The following is a 21954-nucleotide window of genomic DNA, read 5'->3' as shown; positions in this document are numbered from 1 at the left end:
TTAAAATTTGACCAGCTGCTGTGCTGGGATTTGAACCTGTGTCCCCAGAGATGTAGCCTTAGCCTCTGGATTAGCAATCCAGTGACATTATTGGGACGCTACCTCATAATAGAAAAAGAGCTGAGGAAGGCGACCAGAGATAGACTGTAACTAGGAATGTTCCATATTGTCCATAAAGAGAGAGGTATAATTAGGACATTACTTCGAGTTTTCAGCGGCCACAATTTTCTGCTTTTTGTTTAGTGTAAATTTTTTCCAGTCTGTGCTCCAGGAATGATGACTATATCGTAGGGTTGCCAGCCCACCAAGGATTAAACTGGTGTCTCTATAAATTGAAGATGAATCTCCAGCCAACTGCCCAGGAGAAAATTATAGGGGCATCAAAAACCATTTATTTCCATTTTGTTTGAATGCTTTTCTTCGTAGATGGGGGAAGAAGTTTGTTTGACTTGACAGAAGAGTTGGAAGAGAGAAGCCACTTAATGAAACATCCACGAGTGTAGCCAACCAGAATTGTCAACCCTATTGCCCTGGGACTGTCTTCTGGCAATGTTTACCCTCCTCATATCAGTGTAATTCTACCTTACCTGGGAGTTAATTACCCCTCTTCTAACATTTTCTTTATCTGTTCAAGGGATATGGTCATTGCTGACGAGACTAATTGCCCTTGAGAAGGTGAAGGTGAAACCTTCTTGAACCTTGGCAGTCTCTGTGGTGTAGATATACACACAGTGCTGTGGGAAGCAGTTCCAGGGGAAATGGCAGCACAATGGTAAGGTCAGTGAACTAGTAATCCAGCAGCCCAGGCAAATTCTCTGGGGACATGGGTTCAAATCGCACCAAGGCAGCTGGTGGAATTTAAATTCACTTCATAAGGGCTACGGTTGAAAGCTGGTCTCAGTAATGGTGGCCACGAAATTATCATTGATTGTTGTAAAGATTCATCTGATTCACCAATGTCAGGGAAGGAAATCTGCCATCCTTATCTGGTCTGACGCAGAAGGTCAGGGGACATGGAGTTGGGGGTAGGGTGTTAGCGTGGATAGAGGATTGGTTGTCTAATAGGAGGCGGAGAGTGGGGGTCAACGGGTGCTATTCGGATTGGCGGATGGTGACTAGTGGGGTGCCCCAGGGGTCGGTGCTGGGGCCTCAGCTATTTACCATTTATATAGATGATCTGGAGGAGGGAACCGAGTGTAGGGTGTTGAAATTTGCTGATGACACCAAGATTGGGGGAAAGGCAAATTGTGCGGAGGGTGTGGAGAGTCTGCAGAAGGATCTAGATAGGTTGGGCGAATGGGCCAGGAAATGGCAAATGGAATTTAATGTTGGCAAGTGTGAGGTGGTCCACTTTGGTAGGAAGAATGGTAGGAAGGACTATTACTTACGTGGCGAAAAACTGCAGCAGGCGACGGTGCAGAGGGACCTCGGGGTCCTTGTGCATGAGTCGCAAAAACCCAGCTTGCAGGTGCAGCAGGTGGTCAGGAAGGCGAATGGGATGCTGGCCTTCATAGCGAGGGGGATTGAATATAAAAGTAGGGAGGTCTTGCTGCAGCTGTATAGGGCATTGGTGAGGCCGCAGCTGGAGTACTGTGTGCAGTTTTGGGCGCCGCACCTGCGCAAGGATATTTTAGCCCTAGAGGGAGTGCAGAGGAGGTTTACTAGGCTGATACCGGAGTTGAGGGGATTGAGCTATGAGGAGAGGCTGAATAAACTAGGCTTGTACTCGTTAGAGTTTAGAAGAATGAGGGGAGATCTCATTGAGACGTATAAGATGATGAATGGGATGGATAGGATAGAGGTGGAGAGACTCTTCCCGCTCAAAAAAGACAGTAGGACTAGGGGGCACAGCCTCAAGATAAAGGGGGGGCGGTTTAGAACGGAGTTGAGGAGGAACTTCTTCACTCAAAGGGTGGTGAATCTCTGGAATTCTCTGCCCGTTGAAGTGGTGGAGGCTGCCTCGCTAAATATTTTTAAGAAGCGGGTTGATGGGTTCTTGATAAGAGAGGGGATTAAGGGTTATGGGGAGAGGGCGGGAAAGTGGAACTGAGCCACGACAGATCAGCCATGATCTTATTGAATGGCGGGGCAGGCTCGAAGGGCTAGATGGCCTACTCCTGCTCCTATTTCTTATGTTCTTATGTTCTTATGACCTGTGAGTGAGTCTGGACCCACAGCAATACGGTTGACTTTTAACTGCCCTTTGAAATGCCCTAGCAAGCCATTCAAGGGCAAGTAGGGATGGGCAATGCCTTGCCAGTGATGCCCACATCATGTGAAAGAATACCTTTGTTCAAAATTTGACGCAGCAAGGAATGGTGACATTGTTCCTGAAGTTTCTTACACCTTGTCAATCATCTCCACCTAGTTGCTGAGTGGTGGTGTTTTCAGAGTGTGGTCTGTGCACAAGCTCTTTCCCAATTAAAGGTTCCTTTCTAAGAATTGCGGATTGTTGGAATGTATGTACAGGATACACATAATTGGAGGCTCAGGGACCTGTGCACCGTTGACGCTGAAAATTAAGGTGGAAGTTTTACTTTTAAAGTTGAAAGTTCAGTGGTGCGGTGATGGCCTAGTGGGATTATCACTAGGCTATTAGTCCAGAAACTCAGCTAATGCTCTGGGGACTGACGTTCAAATCCTGCCGCAGCAGTTGGTGGAATTTGAATTCAATGAAAAAAAAATCTGAGAAGCAACTGATGACCATAAAGCTGTTGTCGATTCTCAGGAAAAACCCATCTGGTCACTAATGTCCTTTAGGGAAAGAAATCTGCAGTTCTGGTCTGGCCTACATGTGATTCCAGAGCCACAGCAATGTGGTTGACTCTTAAATGCCCTTCAGCAACAAGGAATGGGTAATAAATGCTGGCCAGCCTTGAATAAATAAAAAAAAAGACTGCATGCCTTGGCCTTGTAGAATGTTCTTTTGTTGATTCCATATTTGTCAATCCACTAATTGGATTAATGATTACAGAATAGAATTTGTTCAACATTGTGTTCTGTTTGGCTCTAATCGATAAGTTACAGCTTTATTTGTTTCACTTCCACTTACAATTCAACCTGTTCAATTCTTGAATCATTGCAATCCTCTTTCCTAGAGGGCATTGGAGGCAGGATCATTAGATAATCATAGAATCCCTATAGTGTAGGAGGAGGCCATTTGGCCCATTAAGTCTGCACTGACCACAATCCCACCCAGGCCCTATTCCCGTAACCCCACATATTTACTCTCCTAACACCTCCCCACCGCCCCCCCCGACACTAGGGTCAATTTAGCATGGCCAATCAACCTAACCCGAACATCTTTGGATTATCAATCCATGGCATTAGTCATGACAGGACCACCTCACCTTCCTAGCAACTGAAAAGAGAACTGGAGAGACTGGAAGGATTATTGGCTGCTGTCCAGGTTTCCCATCCCTTATTCTTTGTTTAGTTTCTTCTTTATGTTTGTAAAAACTTTCTCTCCCCTCAGGTATAACAGGCACCCTGGTCAGTGCATGGTTGTGCATGTTTGCATGTGTGTGCATGTATCATAGAGTCATAAAGTTACATAGCGCAGAAAAGATCTTTTGGCCGTTGAGTCTGGACTGACAACATCTACCACTAAAGTCATACTAATCCCATTTCCCTGCACTTGTCCCATATCCTCGAATGTTATGATATTTCAAGTGCTCGTCCAAATACTTCTTAAAGGTTGTAAGTTCTCCGGCCTCCACGACCTTCCCAGGCAGTGCATTCCAGATTCCTATCACCCGCTGAGTGAAAAGGTTTTTCTTCAAATCCCCTCTGAATCTCCTGCTTCTTACCCTAAAACCATGCCCTCTTGTGATTGAGCCCCTCAGCTAAGGAGAACAGCTAATCCCTGCTCACCCTGTCCATACCTCTGATAATCTTACACACCTCAATCATGTCCCCCCTCCACCAAACCTGCCCCCCCCAACCCACCCCCCCCCCACCCCGCCCCACCCCCCCACCCCCCCACCCCCTCGGCCTTCTCTGCTCAATAGAAAACAATCCAAGCCTATCCAGTCTCTCCTTCTAGCTCAAATGATCCTTCCTGGGCAATCTCCCCTGTGCCCCTTCTAGTGCAATCCCATCCTTCCTATAATGAAGTGACCATTACTGTTGCAATGTAGAAAGGTCAGTCCTCATTAGGTGACAAACATTTGTTGTCTGATTGGGCCTAATATCCTTTCCTATCATCTTACAGCGCCCGACGTTAATGGTCAACAGACTGGAGATACGCAGTTCAGTAGATCACTTGATCCACTCGTGGGTGCCCAAAGCAGGAACAAATCGAAAAGGTTACTGGGACATCTAAAAAGTTTATTTATTATTGTCACCAATAGGCTTGCATTAACAATGCAATGAAGTTAGTGTGAAAATTCCTTGTCGCCATACTCCCGCCCCTGTTCAAAAACACTGAGGGAGGATTTAGCATGACCATGGCATCTAACCAGCACATCTTTTCAACTGTGGGAGGAAACCTGAGCACCTGAAGGAAACCCATGCAGACTCTGCACAGACAGTGACACACTGACAGTGAGAGAATTGAACCCGGGTCCGTGGTGTAGTGAGGCAGTAGTGCTAACCACTGTGCCACCTGTCTGTGGTTGATTATAAAGACTGAACCTCTCTAGCGCCTTGTCAATTCCTTTGGGAACATACTAGCACTTTTCACAAACAATGGGTTGCATTGAGTACAGTTATCCTTTTAATGCAAGAACAAACAACAGCAATTTTACATGGCTGTGGCCCCAAACACTTATACAAATGATCGATCAGTTCAGATTTGTTTTCATTGTGTTAATCGTAGGAAGAACTTTCGGTCTGGAGAACTCCCTGTCACAGGGTCATCCATGGTATCTGAACTGCAGAGGAAGCAAGGAGGGGTTCATAGTTCAATGCTTGATAGATGACACCTTCAAAAATGTAGCAACCTCTCATTACTGCGCTGAAGTGGTAGCATTCTTATCTCTTTGAGTTTCAAACACATTACCTTCTAACAAAAGAGAAAATGCAAACAAGAGACTAATTGGCAATCCATTATCCTCCCACAGTAAAACACAATTTGATGTTATAATTGTGTTATTATGCCTGATTTGTCTGTCCCAATCCCACAAGGCAGGAAATATAAATCAAGTACAAATTAATAATAAAATAGCAGCATTTTGCATTGACTGATCACGTAAGCCAAATCCCACCAATGTGAACTTAAACATTCCATTTCCGGTTAATCCGTTGACCTGAAGGTTCCTGCGCAGGCTGTGTGGGAAAGGCCATCTCTCTGCAAATGATTCTCCCCCTGTGGCTATGGGCCAGGAGCAAACTGCTGGAGTTGATCCAGGAGACTTGAGCTGCTGACTTTCAAGTCTCTATCAAGAGCAATTCAAGAAATCAAGGGCAATTTTGGACCAAGACCCGCTGTGTGACACAGCTGCAGCTTTTAGCCTGAGAGATGTACCCAACATCAGTGGACTGAATGGGAGAAAATGGGAGACATAACGCTGATGTTAGTGGAAATATAGAAAAACTGTCCCTCGGCCAGAGAGTTTTTAGTGGAAGCCCCAGACATCACACGGACCGTCCAGATATCGAATTTTGGGAGAACAGTTAATACTATCAGATTGTTAAAAGTGAAGCTTTTTAAAATTCATTTTATTGAATGTGTGTCTCGCTGGCTAGGCCAGCATTTATTGCCCATCTCTAGTTGCCCTTGAGAAGGTGGTGGCGAGCTGCCTTCTTGAACTGCTGCAGTCCCTGAGGTATAGGTAGATGCACCCACAGTGCTGTTAGGGAGGAAGTTCCAGGATTTTGACCCAACAACAGTGGAGGAACGATGATATATTTCCAAGTCAGGATGGTGAATGGCTTGGAGGGAAAACTCTTAGTGGTGGTGTTGCTAAGCTGCTTTTGTCCTTCTAAATGCTAGATGGTAGTACTCATGGGTTTGAAAGGTGCTGTCTAAGGAACCTTGGTGAGTTCCTGCAGTGCATCTTGTAGATGGTACACATGGCCCTACCTGTCCATTTATGGCAGAGGGATCGTTTGTGAAAGGGATAGCAATCAAGTGGGCTGCTTTGTCCCGGATGGTGTTGAGTTTCTTGAGTGTTGTTGGAGCTGCACTCATCCAGGCAAGTGGAGAATATCCCATCACATTCCTGATTTGTGCTTTGTAGATGGTGGGCAGAAGTTGGGGAGTCAGGAGATAAGTTAATCGCCACAGGATTCCCAGCCTCTGACCTGCTCTGGTAGCTAGAGTTTTATATGGCTAGTCCAGTTCAGTTTCTGGTCAATGGTGACCTCTAGGTTGTTGACTTTGGTGGAGGGGTGGGGGAGCAGAATTCAGCGATGGTAATGCGACTGAATATCGAGTGATCTGCCAACAAAAACTAGGGTCATGAAAACATGAAAGAAAATTTATCAGGGAGTCGTTTTGGCCAGAAGTGTGAAGAAAGTGATTCAAAGGAGTTCAGTGGAAATACAGATGTCTCCTGGGTGACTAATACAATAACAGCCATTTTATATGGTTGCTCAGAATTTAAATTGCTGACCTCAAGCCAATGCTGGACTGAAAATAAACATTGGAAAAAGGCATCACAATGTACGTAAATCAACAGACCTGTGAAGAATGGAACAGCAGACCAATTTATTCCTATAATTCTTTTTCATTACAGGTTGGGCAGGATCAGAAATCCCACCAGTGAGAGCGGTGAGAAAATTTTGGTGATAGTGTTTTAACATTTTAGCAATATAAGCATAGTATTAATTTAAAACGGTTCTAATGGAATGTTCCCATTTGATATATCAACTTCTTCTTCTCTATCCAGACCCAGATTACCCCGTTGTGAATTATATAGGAACATGGACAGAGGGTTAGGCCAATCAGCCTTCTGGGCCTGCTCCACAGTACAATTAAATTTAAACCTTAAATCCATCTTGCTGCCTTTGTTCTACATCACCTAATACCTTTACTGAACTAAAACCCATTAATCTCAGCCTTTGGTCTTGCCAGCTTCAATTGCCCCAGGACTGACTGATGTGTGATTCCAAGGACGCCTGGGTTAGGTTGTTGGGCCGTGTTAAATTGATTCTTAGCGTCAGGCGGATAAACAGGGTAAATCAGTGGAGTTATGGGGATAGGGCCTGGTTGGGATTGCGGTCAGTCCAGGTTCAATGGGCCGAATGGCTGACTTCTGCACTGTAAGGATTCTATGATTCCACAGCCTTTTCGAGGTGTGGATGGGGAGAGAATTCCACATTTCTGCCTCCCAGCAGATTCTGCTTTTAGCTCAGAATTTCATCATCTGCACTTCTTCTTTCTGAGTTTGACTTGGTGTCCTCTGCTTTGCTGTGGGTGCTGTTTCTCTAGGTTCTGCTGTTCTTGACGCTCTCAGAGTTATCTGAGGGCACTGAGAGAAATACCTTGTGGAATTTTCAGGTCAAAGATTCCAGAAGGCACCAACATGAGTGAAACAAAAAAAAACAGATCAGAAGAGGCGGAATGCTTCGAAAGGGGAAAAAAATAAAACAAATTGAAATACAAAACAGGGCACATCAGGGTAAACTGCAGGGAGGAAAATCCTGTTAAGCAATGAAGATTGCGGGAGCCTAGAATCAATGAAACAAGCCAAATGACCTTGGCTTGGAGGGTGAATTGATTGAGGCATTGCAAATGTTAAAGGGCTTTGATTGGAGGTACAGAAAAGCCCTGGCATTAAACCCAGGTTGAAATTAGAGCCAGACCATTGAGGGGTGAAATCCTGAAGGTCTTTTTCATTGATTTTTACAACAAAGCATGGGAGGAATCTGGAACTCTGTCAATAACAACAGCAGCTTGCATTTATATAGCACTTTTAATGTCTACAAAGAACAAAGAACAGCACAGCACAGGAACAGGCCCTTCAGCCCTCCAAACCTGCGCCCATCATGATGCCTGCCTAAATTAAAACGGTATGCACTTAAGGAGTCCGTACCCTTCATGACTACATGACTTACTCATGTAGTGATCTAGATGTCCCTTAATTGCCACTATTGTGCCTGCTCCCACCACCTTCCCGGACAGTACGTTCCAGACATTCACATTCCTTCGATGAGCTCAAGTTTATGCTGGGTGGGACGGCAGATCAGTGTGAGCTCACAAGTCTGATAGATCTCTGCTGTTGAGGGATATGGTGCAAACGTTTAGCAAATTCAGTTGAGATGCAGATCACCCAGCACCTAACTGAATAAGGGTGTTGAAGCAAAGGGCTGGATGGCCTCCTCCTGTTCTGGTTGCCATTTAGCCAACTTCAAGTCATTTATTTAGTTCTGTACTGAGGGGCATGAATCTAAATAAAGTTGGGCTGAATTTATACAGTTGTAACGTATTGCAGGGTGATGGACTGGACTGAGTGCTGTACAGATGAAGCTGGTCTAAGAATCAGAACACCAAGAATCCTGAAATGTTGAGGCTGGAGGTAGAACGGTGGCAACAACCCAAAAGGAAAATGTCTGCTGAAAATACTTTTCCTCCATTCTGATTGATTAAGATCATGACTTAGCAACCGGTGGCAGGGTTTTGGCATAGCTGGTGGTTCAAGAAGGCAGCTCACCGTAACCTACTGAAGGGCAACTAAAACTGAGCAATAAATGCTGGCCCAGCTAGCGATGCCCACATCCCATAAGTGAACAAAGGGCTAAGAACAATACAGCAGAAGAACAGGTCCTTCGGCCCTCTAAGCCTGCGCTGATCACATGGTCCTATCTAGACCAATCGCTTATATCCCTCTGTTTCCTGCCTGTTCCTGTGTCTATCCAGATAAGTCTTAAATGGCACTAACGCGTCTGCCTCAATCATGTCACTTGGCAGTGCATTCCAGGCCACTTTCATCCTCTGTGTAAAAAAACTTCAACCGCGCATCTCCGCTGAAGCTTTCCTCTTTTTTTTAAAGAAAGTATGCCATTGAATGAAAAACAATGGACCAACGAAATTGGGAAATTGTTAGACACTGTGGTGGGATGCTCTGTTGGAGAGTCAGGATGTGGAGATGCCAGCATTGGACTGGGGTGGGCGCAGTGAGAAGTCTTGCAACACTAGGTTAAAGTCCAACATGTTTATTTGGAATCACAAGCTTTCGGAGTGTTATTCCTTCATCGGGTGAGTGGAATGTTGTGTTCACAAACAGGGCAAATATAGACACAGACTCAATTACAAGATAATGGTTGGAATGTGAATATTAACAGGTATGTCTTTTTTAGACTCGCATTCCAACCATTATCTTGCAATTGAATCTTTGTTTATATATGCCCTGTTTGTGAACCCAATTCTTCACTTACCTGATGAAGGGGCAGCACTCCGAAAGCTCGTGCTACCAAATAAACCTGTTGGACTTTAACCAGGTGTTGTGAGGTTTCTTACTTTGAGAGTCAGTGCAGACTCACTGGGCCAAATGGCCTCTTTCTGCACTGTAGGGATATTATGACCCTGTGACAGACAGAGGCAACTTTCACTACAGTCATGGAGCATTTTTACTCGTCTCTTAGCCCCTTCTCCCCAATAGAACAAGGAAAATTATAGCACAGGAACAGGCCTTTCGGCCCTCCAAGCCTGCACTGATCATGTTGTTCATGTGAACTAAAACCTCCTACCCTTCCAGGGACCGTATCCCTCTATTCCCATTCTATTCATGTATTTATCCAGACGCCCCTTAAAACTCACTATTGCATTTTCTTCCACTACCTCCCCCAGCAATGAGTTCCAGGCACCACCACCCTCTGTGTAAAAAACTTGCCTCGTACATCTCCTTTAAACCTTGACCCTCGGACCTTAACCCTGTGCCCCCTAGTAATCGGCACTTCCATCCTGGGAAAAAGTTTCTGACTATCCACTCTGTCCGTGCCTCCCATAATCTTGTAGACTTCTATCAGGTCACCCCTCAACCTCTGTCGTTCCAGTGAGAACAAACCAAGTTTCTCCAACCTCTCCTCATAGCTAATGCTCTCCATACCAGGCAACACCCTGGTAAATCTTTTTTATATTCTCTCCAAAGCCTCCACATTCTTCCATGGTGTGGTGACCAGAATTGCACACTATGTTCCAAGTGCAGCCTAACTGAAGTTCCATAAGGCTGCAACATTAATTGCTAATTTTTAAACTCAGTGCCCTGGCCAATGAAGGCAACCATGCCTTATGCCTTCTTGACTACCTTCTCCACCAGTGTTGCCATTTTCAGTGACCTGTGTACTTGTTCATCCAGATCTCTCTGTCTATCAATAAACTTAAGGATTCTGCCACTTACTATATATTTCCCATCTTTATTAAACCTTCCAAAATGCATTACCTCACATTTGACTGGATTAAACTCCATCTGCCATCTCTCCGTCCAAGCCTCCAACCGATCTATATTCTGCTGTATCCTCTGATGGTCCTCATAGCTATCCGCAAATCCACCAACCTTTGTGTCAACCCCAAACTTACCAACCAAACCAGTTACATTTTCTTCCAAATCATTTATATATATTATGAACAGCAAAGGTCCCAGCACTGATCCCTGAGGAACACCACTTGTCACAGCCCTCCATTCAGAAACGCACCCTTCCACTTCTACCCTCTATCTCCTATGACCGAGCCAGTTCTGTATCCACCTTGCCAGCTCACCTCTGACCCCATGTGACTTCACCTTCTGCACCAGTCTGCCATGAAGGGGTGGGCCATGGCTCTGTACCAACACATTCTTCAATCACGAGTCTTGTGAAGCAATTTATTCCCTTTTTATTGGTGCATTGGTGGAACATTATACAACACCTTCTTCACTTCAAAAGGAGGAAATCATGCGGATTAAACTCTGTGGTGTTTTTTTTAGTACATTTGAAACAAAAATATAATTTAACATCAAATATGAAGTTTGGTGGACTTACAAAAATAATAAACCTGGAATAACAATTTAACTTAAGGAGGCTGTATATAGACAATAATTTATCAACTCAGAAGTGGCCATGTGGAGCGGTATCGTAAATGGGTTTGTAATACTTTCCTCGGGAATTCCAACGGAATTATAAATGCTTTCTTTCTGCAGAAAGACTGAACAAATGGAATCTTCACCAATGCATTTATGATGATGCTACACTTAGTCAACCAGAGGAAGTTAAGCTCTATCCCCCCCCTACCTAGCATCTGTAGTGTGGAGACGAGACAAACAGAGGCAGATTAACGTCAAAATACTTGTGGATTATTTTTTCAAATGATGCACCAGGCCAAAAAGATATTCCGGTTTGTAAACAATCTTTACTGAGTGTCCAGAGCTAGTATGGAGGGATTTATCCCTCCAGAGTGTTCTAATCTGAAACCTCATACACCTTTAGTTCTTAAAAACGTGAGCATTCAATATTCAAAATACATTTAAACCACAACAAAGCAATGTCCAACTTATGCAGCATATTGGGACAATTCTTTTTCAACTGCCATCACTTCACCCACTATGTTTAACATCCCTTGCACTGCTGACTTTTAACTGGAATGGGAGCATACGAGGCCTGTGTACACGGAGAAATGACACATGCTTGGGAATGTGGTGAAGCGGGATAACTGATTTGGGATATTGTGAGCGTTTTGGACCCCATACCTAAGGAAGGAAGTGCTGCCCTTGGAGGGGGTCCAGAAGGGGATTCACAAGAATGATTCCAGGAGTGAAGGCTTTGTCAAATGAGGAGCAGTTGAGTCTGTACTTGATGGAGGTTGGAAGAATGAGGGCGGGGGGATCGAATTGAAACTTACAAAATACTGAGAGGCCAAGTTCGAGTGTGAAGAGGATGTTTCCACTAGTGGGAGAGACTAGAACTCGAGGGCACAACCTCAGAGTGAAGGGACGCTCCTTTAAAACTGGGATGAGGGAGGAATTTCTTCAGCCAGAGGGCGGTGAATCTGTGGAACTCATTGCCACAGACAGCCCTGGAGGCCAGATCATTGAACTTGATCAATAAGGGGATTGAGAAAGAGGAGAAGAGAATGGGGATGAGAATGGAGACTCGTGAGACTGAATGGCTTAATCCTGCCCCCTATATCTTATGGTCTAACTCTGGTAAGTTTTATTCTAGCCATAATTTAGGTTAACAGTCAGACTTTAAGACTGCAACCTTGTTCAAAACATAGCTTTCACAGAAACTGTCTGGCAGAGGCAGTTATCTGTCAAACAATTGAAAGTGGTTGCCAAAATAGGTGTTAATGATCGTAGCAGGAAGCTGGCATCACGGTTACAATGCGGATGTGAGCCACCAGCTCCCTATAAAAGCAGACCGGTTTGGTGACCGTGCAGAGTGTAAATAAGGAATGCGTGTGAAATTGGGAATTTAGTGAGGTGGGAATTCAATGCAGAGAGGAACAAGCTGCTGCTTTTATCGCCTTAGTTTTTGTGGCCTGCAGTAACTGGTGAGTGTTCAAATGCAGTGATTAGATATACAGGCAGGCGATTGGTTAGCGAGTTTGAAGTTTTTAAGTTTACCATGGGTGAAGGATGGATTTCACTTTCGGGCAGTCACGGAGGTGAAAGACTCATCACAGTGAATGAAATATCAGACCTTAGCTGTTCAGATGCTAACGTTGGCTAATGTACTTTTAATGACTCACATCCTTCAGCCTCTCCTGCATTTCTTCATTGTCTTTTTAATTTTTCAGGAAAAGTTACAGAAGGGTTTCTGTGTTTGGTGATGTACCGGAGGTAGCAGCGAGCACAGGTTACCTGCAGAACTTGTAAAATCTGATTTATACCCTGCTCCAGACTTGTGCTATTTTGATGAAAGAACGGCATTGATAAATACTATAAAAACAGTCACAGCAAACTCAACGTGGAGACTCGCTGTAATGAAAACTCAGCCTCACTATACCTTCCTGACAAGTGAGCAGGATTGATTGACCTGAGCCTGTTTAGATTTATAAGGCCATAAATTGTTACCTTCCGTTGATGCTCAGTTCCACATTGGCACTTAGCCATTAACTGAAGCTGATCCTGAAATAAATCTGCTTGTGCTGTGCACTGATCAATTGCAGCCTTGATGGAGAAAGAGGAGAAAGAGGCAAAGCTCCACTAAGCTGTATAGCACATGCAACGCTTCTATCGCCCATGTGTGCTGTCATCTGATTTCAGATGGGGCAGTGGTCGGGAATGCTACATTTTGTGCTCCTGGAGTACCGAAGGGGGTAATGAAGAGCAGCAAGTATTCCCATGCCTGATAGTCATCAAAGTGTGCAAGCATGACCTTTTGTAACTATATCATTGCATGCCAGAGGGTACAGAGGAGATTTACGAGGACATTGGCAGGACTGGAAAATTGCATCTGCGAGGACAGATTGGATGGTCTGGGCTTGTTCTCCTTGGAGCAGAGGAGGCTGAGGGGAGGTTTGATTGAGATGTACAAAATTGTGAGGGGTCTGGATAGAGTGGATGGCATGGGTCTATATACCTTGGCAGAGAGGTCAATGACTAATGGTGTGGAGATGTCAGCGTTGGACTAAGGTGGGCACAGTAAGAAGTCTCACAACACCAAGTTAAAGTCTAACAGGTTTATCTGGTATCACAAGCTTTTGGAGCGCTGCCCCTTCATCAGGTGAGTGGATGAAGGACTCACCTGATGAAGGAGCAGCGCTCTGAAAGCTCGAGATAACAAATAAACCTGTTGGACTTTAATCTGGTGTTGTGAGACTTCTTACAATGACTAACGGGGCTCAGATTTCAAATGATTCAGAGAAGGATTATGGGGAGGTTGAGGGAAAATGGTTGCTCACCCAGTGGGTTGTGGGGTCTGGAATTCACTGTGCGAAATGGTGGTTGAGGCAGAAACATTCATCTCATTTCAAAGTTGTCTGGAAAATGCACCTGAAGTGCCCTAACTTACAGGGCTCCAGAGCAAATACTGGATAGTGGGATTAGGCCGGATGGCTCATTTTTCAGGTAAATCCACAGACATGATGAGCCGAGAACCTCTTCCTGTGCAGTAAGCTTCCTATGATTCTATGAACATGGAAACAGGCCATTCAATCTAACCACTCTGTGTGAGCACTTATCCCCCATGCAAGCACATAGTCCTGGTTACATTTTCTCCCTGTTTTCCTATACTACTCTATCTTTCACCCACCTATCCAATTTAATCTTTATTTATTTTTGGGATGTGGGCAAAAGCAATATTTAATACCCATCTCTAGTTGCTCCTTCTTAAGAAAGAAGCCAGCTGCTGTCTAAAATCACTGCAAGTCTTTATAGTGAAGGCACACAGGGACAGAGATACGTTCAACAAGCTTGTCACGCCATTCAGAGGGAGTAGGGTTGATCTGTGACTCTATATAGCTCACATTTGTCCCACGTCCGCTTACCCTTTTTGTTCAGAAAGATCTATCGGTCTCAGATTTAACATTAATCGATTGAATATCATCTTCTGCCTTTTGGAAGGTGGAATTCCAATCTTCCACCATCCTCAGGACAAGAGTTTACAGCCCTGTCATGGCAGTGAGCAGGGCCACAAAAGGCTTTTATTGCTCATAGAATCATACAGTGCAGAAGAGACCCTTCGGCCCATCGAGTCTGCTCCATTGACTTCGGTTTGATCCCGAAGAGGGGAGAAGCTGTAAAATTCCACACTTTGGTGTAGAAGTGTTTTCCAATTTTACTCCTAAAGGGACTGGTCCTCATTTTGACCTGATCTCCCCTCATCCTTGAATAGTATTCTCTATCTCTTCTATTTGTTCTTCAGGTATGATTCGCTCAAATAATCCTTCTAAATTCTAGGAAATACCATTCGAGTTTTTATAATCCCTCCTCATGTTTTAACTGATAAAGTCCTATTACCATTGTGGAAAATCTACAGTGTGCCCCCTCTAAGGCTATATCCTTCCTATGATGCCCAGAAGCATTTACGATACTCCAGACAGGTTTTAACTAGGGTTTGTAGAGCTGGATCATGCTTCCTGTCCTCTTGTATTATAGGCTTTTAGATATGAAGTTCAACATTCAATTAGCTTTCCTGATTATTTCCTGTGTTATGACAGTTTAGTGATTTATGTACCTGGCCCCTTCACTTAATCCATAAATTTCCTTGCCATTTTAAAAGCTTGTTTATTTATTACACACTGCAATGAAGTTGCCATCCCCTAGTCGCCACACTCCAGAGCTTGTTCGGGTCCACTGAGAGAGAATTTAGCATGGCCAATGCACCTAACCATCTTTTGGACTATGGGAGGAAACTGAAGCACCCTGAGGAAACCCACGCAGACATAGGGAGAATGAGCAAACTCCACACAGACAGTGACCCAATCCAGGAATCAAACCCGGGTCCCTGATGCTGTGAGGTGGCAGTGCTAACCACTGTGATACCACGCCGTTCCATCTCCCATCTGGATTGCCCATAATGGATGGAATCTTCTCAACTTTAAATGTTCTCAGGCATTTGGACCCTTCCCACATCCTGACCCAATGGCGGCATGCCCTCTGGAACCATCTGGCTGGAGGCAGCCAATTAGGAGGCCGCCTCTGCATTTGCCATCCAGCTGGCGGGTTGCCAATTCAACAGGCAAATCAGAGGGCACTGAGCATGGCAATGGTTGTCAGCCACACTGGGAGAGGTGGGTAGCTACCTCTGCTGAGGTAGGCAGCAGAGCATTAGGGTGCCTCATAATGGCTCTTGGCAGCCTGCTGGGAGTTTTGAAGTAAAGAAGGCCCTCAGCTATTAAGGCCACCAGTATCCTTTTCATCCGTGTGGCTCTGTGATCAGGGGTTAGATCTCTTTCCACCCCCCCACCCCTCCACCTGGCTTTCTGGTATCCTCCTCCCCACCCAAAACCCTCAGCCCTCTGTTGGGGCGGTGCCTTCATGTCACAACTGAGCTTCTAGCAGAGGGTGGAGAATTTGTGGAACTCACTGCTCCATAGCGCGTTGGAGTCATAATTGTCGAATGGTTTCAAGGAGGAGATAGGCATATTTCTAATAATAAAAGGAATGAGGGGATATGGAGAACAGGTGAGGAGGTGGATTTGAGACCAGGGAGAGATCAGCCATGGTCTAATTGAATGGTGGAGTCGGCACAAAGAGCTCAATTTTCCTACTTCTGCTCCTATGAGGAGAGGCTGAATAAACTAGGCTTGAACTCGTTAGAGTTTAGAAGAATGAGGGGAGATCTCATTGAGACATATAAGATGATGAATGGGATGGATAGGATAGAGGTGGAGAGACTCTTCCCGCTCAGAAAGGACAGTAGGACTAGGGGGCACAGCCTCAAGATAAAGGGGGGGACGGTTTAGAACGGAGTTGAGGGGAAACTTCTTCACTCAAAGGGTGGTGAATCTCTGGAATTCTCTGCCCATTGAAGTGGTGGAGGCTGCCTCGCTAAATATTTTTAAGACGCGGGGTTTTTGATAAGCGAGGGGATTAAGGGTTATGGGGAGAGGGCGGGAATGTGGAACTGAGCCACGACAGATCAGCCATGATCTTATTGAATGGCGGGGCAGGCTCGAAGGGCTAGATGGCCTACTCCTGCTCCTATTTCTTATGTTCTTATGTTCTAATTCCGATGTTCCTAAGGTCCAAACTAAGCAGGGGGCTCATCTAAAATGGGAAAAATGACATCCAAGTGAGGCCTTAATTGGCCTAATTAACCCATCAGGTTCAGTCAAGCCTTGTAGTGAAGGAAATCTGCTATCCTTACCCAGGGTGACCGACATTGACTCTAGCCCGACAGCAATGTGATTCACTCTGAACTGCCCTCTGAAACGGGCGCCCAGTTTGTGGGCAATTAGAGATGGACAACAAATGGTGACCTTGCCAACGACACCCAAATCCCATGAATGAATAGAGGAAAATTGTTTGCCTGCCTCCATGGAACGGGTTGCCAATTCCCATGGCAGCCCTCCCCCTGGGAACTCAGCCAGAGGTGGGACGGCCTTGAGAAGCTTACCTGATGTGCAACTTTCGGAATTTCCTCACTCCGTTTCCTCCAAAACTGTCTCCGTGGGGATGATTATATTCAGCCCAATGAAAATTTGGATTTGTGACTTCTCATATTGTTATGGGGGCCAGTAATAAAGATGGTGAATAGATGAGGCTCCAACACAGATCCTTGGGGGGGCAACACTTGCTACATCCTGCCAACCTGAGTAACTGCCCAATTATCCACTCTCTCTTAATCTGCTCAATTAACTACCTAACTAGATCAATAACTTGACCTTTCAATGGCCTTTAAACTATTTTAACAGTCTCTTATGAGGGACTTGACCTTTGGGAAGTCCACATAAACAACACCCCATGGCAGTCATAGAATTTGGCATGGAGTTTGATCAGAGAATCCCTACAGTGCAGAAGGGGGCCATTTGCCCCATCGAGCCTACACTGATGAACAATCCCACCCAATCCCTATCCCCATAACTCCACACATTTACCCTGCTAATCCCCCCACATCAAGGGGCAATTTAGCATGGCCAATTCACCGAACCTGTACATATTTGGGAGTGAATTGTGGAAGGAAACCAAAGCACACAGAGGAAACCCACGTAGACACGGGGAGAATGTGTAAACTCCACACGTTAATTATCCAAGGCCGGAATTGAACCCGGGTCCCTGGCGCTGTGAGGGCAGCAGTGCTAACCATTGTGCCATCTTGTACATGTTCAATCATCTCTTTAAAAAAACTTCATTGCAGTGTTAATGTAAGCTTTACTTGTGACTAATCCATAAACTTTAACTTTAGTGCTCCAATTTGTGTGGAGCTCCTATTTTCAGTCAGATGGAATGCTTAAGGCTGCTGGGGATTTGGCATAACATCAATAGAATGCATGGGAACCAGAACAGGGCAGGTTGACTATGAACGAGCACAGGCGGTTCTTTTCCAGAACATCACGCAGGATGCCACACTCAAAATCCAAGAATAATTTTCTTTAAAGAATAGTTATTTTCAAAGCAAAACCTGGCTATCCTGTTAAACATGGAAACATTAGTGTCCTATAAGATAACCATCCTTTGGCATGTTTTGGGAACAGATAATGTGGAGATGCTGATGTTGGACTGGCGTGGGAATAATAAGAAGTCTCACAACACCAGGTTAAAGTTTATTTTTGGAATCGCAAGCTTTCAGAGTGCTGCTCCTTCATCAGGTGAGTGAATGTCTCTGAAAGCGCTCTGTAAGCTCGTGATTCCAAATAAACCTGTTGGACTTTAACGTGGTGTTGTGAGATTTCTTGTTGGGGATAGATTCCATCTCTTCTGCCTATCTTCTGCTGAACAAGCTGAGGGATGTCAGCACACTGCGGATCAAGATGCTTTTCCATCTCAAGTGCTTCACGCTAAATTCTCCCAGCACAGTTGGTTGCAGGATGAATCTCTCTGCTCCATCCGTCACTTGAATTCCCACTCGAGAAGGCTATGCCCAAGTGTGTGCCATTTCCATTTCCTCCTCCCAATTCCACCCCACCCCCCACCTCCTGAATTCGCCGAGAGATAGTGCTGACAATGTACTCTTGTGCTAACATCATTTGGTTCAATTTCAAATCATCCATGACTCTCCCACCTTCCCAAGGGCAATTAGGGATGCATTCTTCAAATCCCAATGCAATCCCAAGAATGAATAAAAAAAACTCACATAAGCCATCAATGGGAAGGTATCACCACGTATGCTGAGCTAGATTTGAGTGCCACTTGAGTGCCACTTTCAGAGTAGAAGAATGAGGACATCGATCAAAAACAAAATTAGCTGGGATAGAAACATAGAAACATGGAAAGCAGGAGTAGGCCATTCGGCCCTTCGAGCCTGCTCTGTCATTCCTTATGATCATAGCTGATTATCAAATTCAATATCCTGAACCCCTCTCCCCCTCATATCTCTTGGTCCCTTTAGTCTCAAGAGCAATAGCTAATTCCTTTTTGAAATCACACAATGATTTGGCCTCAACTACTCTGTAATAGTGATCTCCACGTATTCTTCTCCTCTGGGTGAAGAAATTTCTCCTCACCTCAGTCCTGAAAGGTTTACCCCTTATTCTCAAACTGTGACCCTGAGTTCTGGACTCCCCCACCATTGGGAACATTCTTTCCGAATCTAACCTGTTTGATCCTGTTAGAATCTTATAACTTTCTATGAGATCCCCTCTCAATCCTCTGAGCTCCGATGAATGATGCTTGTGTCCCTCTGCCCCACGCTCATAGGTTGGACATTGTTGCCAGGAATTTCCTCAGGGAATGGCTACTGTAACATTAGCCACAGCTTGCAGGGCACCCTGCTCACACGACCTCATCGGGTGGGGTCCACTGCTCTCCTGGTGAAAGTTACTCCAGCCGAGTGGAACATGGGTGGGCAGGGTGGGGGAGGGGCGGGGACCGAGGGAGGGCAGTGATCTGGCAACGTCCTGAGGAACATGGGGAAGGCAACAGCACAAGGAAATTCCCAGCCTGTGTTTTGAAAACTAGTTTCTTCAGTCTTGCCAAAGTTGGCAACGCAGACACAACACCGATCCACGTCAAGCACATTTACAGAACATACACTTTGTTCATTCCCCACCTTAAATATCCGTCTCTTTCAGTCCAAAACAGTCAGTAACTTCATATATCTGATAAGCGGTGTGCTCATTGAACTCCTGGCATACTCCGATGGAGATGGACTCCACTGCAACATTGTCTATCTTGCTGACAGTAGATGTACAGGGCCTGTGCTGCCCCATCCTGATTTTGTTGGAGAGGTTGTTCATTTTCTCTCTCAGCTGGAAGGGCGATTTGGACAGGGACGGGAAGAGTCTCCAGCCGTGAAGGCTGAGCGCCCGACTGGCGCTGCCCCCTCCGCCGACGCCCTCGCCCGAGCTGGCGGTGCTCCCTCGGTGGCTGAGGCCGAAGGAGCTGTTCACCGACAAGGTCCTGCGGCTCACCATGGACTTGCTCAGCGCGTCACCCTCGGAGCCACGTTCCGAGCTGTGGGTGGAGGTCCTCCAGTCGCGGTGATCGTAAACCCGCCAGGCTGGGCGCCGTCGCCTCCGGCACTGGCACTTGAGCAGCCTGATGAAGGCCCGCTTGAACTCCTTGCTGGAGCAGGGGTAGATTATGGGATTAATGCAGCTGTTGAAGTAACCCAGCCAGAAGATCACCTTGAAAACCACGTCAGAGGGCTTGATGGATGGAAAGAAAGCACCTAAAATACATTTAAAAATATTGGTGAAATAGTCTGTCATCATGATTTAGAATTTGTATAGAAACAGCCCATTTGACCCATCCAGTCAAGGCAGGCATTTATGTTCCACCAGAGCATCCTCCCACTCTTTACCATTGGCAAACCCTTCTGCTACTCTCTCCCTCTCCTGCTGCCTATCTCCCACCTACCATCTACGGTATTCAATGGGGTGGCACTGTGGCACAATGGTTAGCACTGCTGTCTCACAGGGCCAGGGACCCAGGTTCAATTCCCGGCCTGGGTCACTGTCGGCGCGGAGTCTGCACGTTCTCCCCGTGTCTGCGTGGGTTTCCTCCGGGTGCTCCGTTTTCCCCCCACAGTCCGAAAGACATGCTGGTCAGGTGAATTGGCCATGCTAAATTCTCCCCCTCAGTGTACCTGGACAAGTGCCGGAATGTGGCGATGAGGGAATTTTCGCAGTAACTTCATCGAAGTAAGCCTACTTGTGACTAATAAATAAGCTTAAAGGTATTCCTCTCAATTGTTCCTCTGGCAGAGAGTTCCACATTCTCATTATAGAATCATAGAATCACTACAATGCAGAAAGAGGCCCTTTGGCCCATCGAGTCTGCACCGAACACAATCCCACTCAGGCCCTACACCCATATCCCTACATATTATACCCACTATTCCCTCTAACCTACTGGACACTAAGGGGCAATTTCTTGGTATGGCCAATCAACCTAACCTGCACATCTTTGGACTGTGGGAGGAAACCGGAGCACCTGGAGGAAACCCATGCAGACATGGGGAGAAAGTGCAAACTCCACACAGACAGTGACCCAGTGCCGGGAATCGAACCTGTGTTTCAGGTAGTGTGAGGCAGCAGTGCTTAACCACTGTGCCACTGTGCATGCCCCAACGCTTTGGATAAAGAAATCTCTTCGGTATTCCCTATTCAATTTGCTGCTGGTGTGTTTATATTTACGGCATCTTGTTTTGATCTTGACAACAAGTGGAAATGTCTTCTCAATGTTTAATCTGGTAGATCCACATCTGTTGCCAGAAGCCGATTGCAAAGAATGGTGAATTAACCACTTCAGAATGATTGACTAAATGCATTTGAATCCAATTTCCAGACTCTCGTTTGTTCAGTTGTGAGGGAAACATTCATCATGTCACATTCCACTTGAATAAAATTAGTAAAGAAGCCCCGATTTTCTGGGCGCCCTCAGAGATACTACAAAACACTTGTCTTTTGCTTAATTACCCCCTTCTGTTCCAAGTATAATGACTGTAATTAAAGTGGATATTCCTGAGAAGGGAACCAGGGACACCAGAAAGTTAAACTAATGAAGGGAGCTGTAAGTGTGCAGAAGCCCAGTCGGGTTGGGGATTTTAATTGTCGGGGGAAGCCAGGGATGAGGGAATGGGGCGGTGGGTGGATGCCAGGGTAAGGAGACTTTGAAATTCTTGCCAGGCAGCTGTCATATGAGTTCTGATTGATTTTAGCCACTGGGCTATGTTAACATCCAGCTGAGAAACAGTCCCCAAGAATTGGCCTGATACAGGTCTCTGATTTGCCACTAGTAGGCAGAGATGTGACAGCACAGAAAGCTGTCAGTGCCACTCCGCAGGAGTGAGAGACATAATAGTAACGAGGAGATATTCCCTACAAGGCAGAGAAGACCCAGACATTCCTGGTTGGATGCAGAGAAACACCTCTGCAACTCTGGACTGACTGTCATAGAATCATAGAACCCTACAGCGCAGAAAGAGGCCCTTCGGCCCATCGAGTCTGCACCGACCACAATCCCACCCAGGCCCTCCCCCATATCCCTG

At 45.6% G+C, this 21954-nt stretch overlaps 1 protein-coding gene across 1 annotated transcript in view; it reads right to left on the bottom strand.

The window, feature by feature from the left end:
• Positions 1-19465: 19465 nt before the first annotated feature.
• The window catches only part of adra1d (adrenoceptor alpha 1D), a 41068-nt gene continuing 38579 nt past the window's right edge, over positions 19466-21954 (bottom strand). Inside the window, exon 2 of the mRNA XM_080197224.1 lies at positions 19466-20133. Coding sequence (XP_080053350.1) covers positions 19514-20133 — 620 coding nt within the window. The 3' untranslated portion in view covers positions 19466-19513. The remainder of the gene's footprint in view (positions 20134-21954) is intronic.

This window comes from Carcharhinus amblyrhynchos, chromosome 1, assembly GCF_965287045.1.
Source record: "Carcharhinus amblyrhynchos chromosome 1, sCarAmb.v2.hapA, whole genome shotgun sequence".
NCBI lineage: Eukaryota > Metazoa > Chordata > Chondrichthyes > Carcharhiniformes > Carcharhinidae > Carcharhinus > Carcharhinus amblyrhynchos.
The sequence above is the reverse complement of the archived record's forward strand: the minus strand, read 5'-3'. Positions and strand labels throughout refer to the sequence as shown.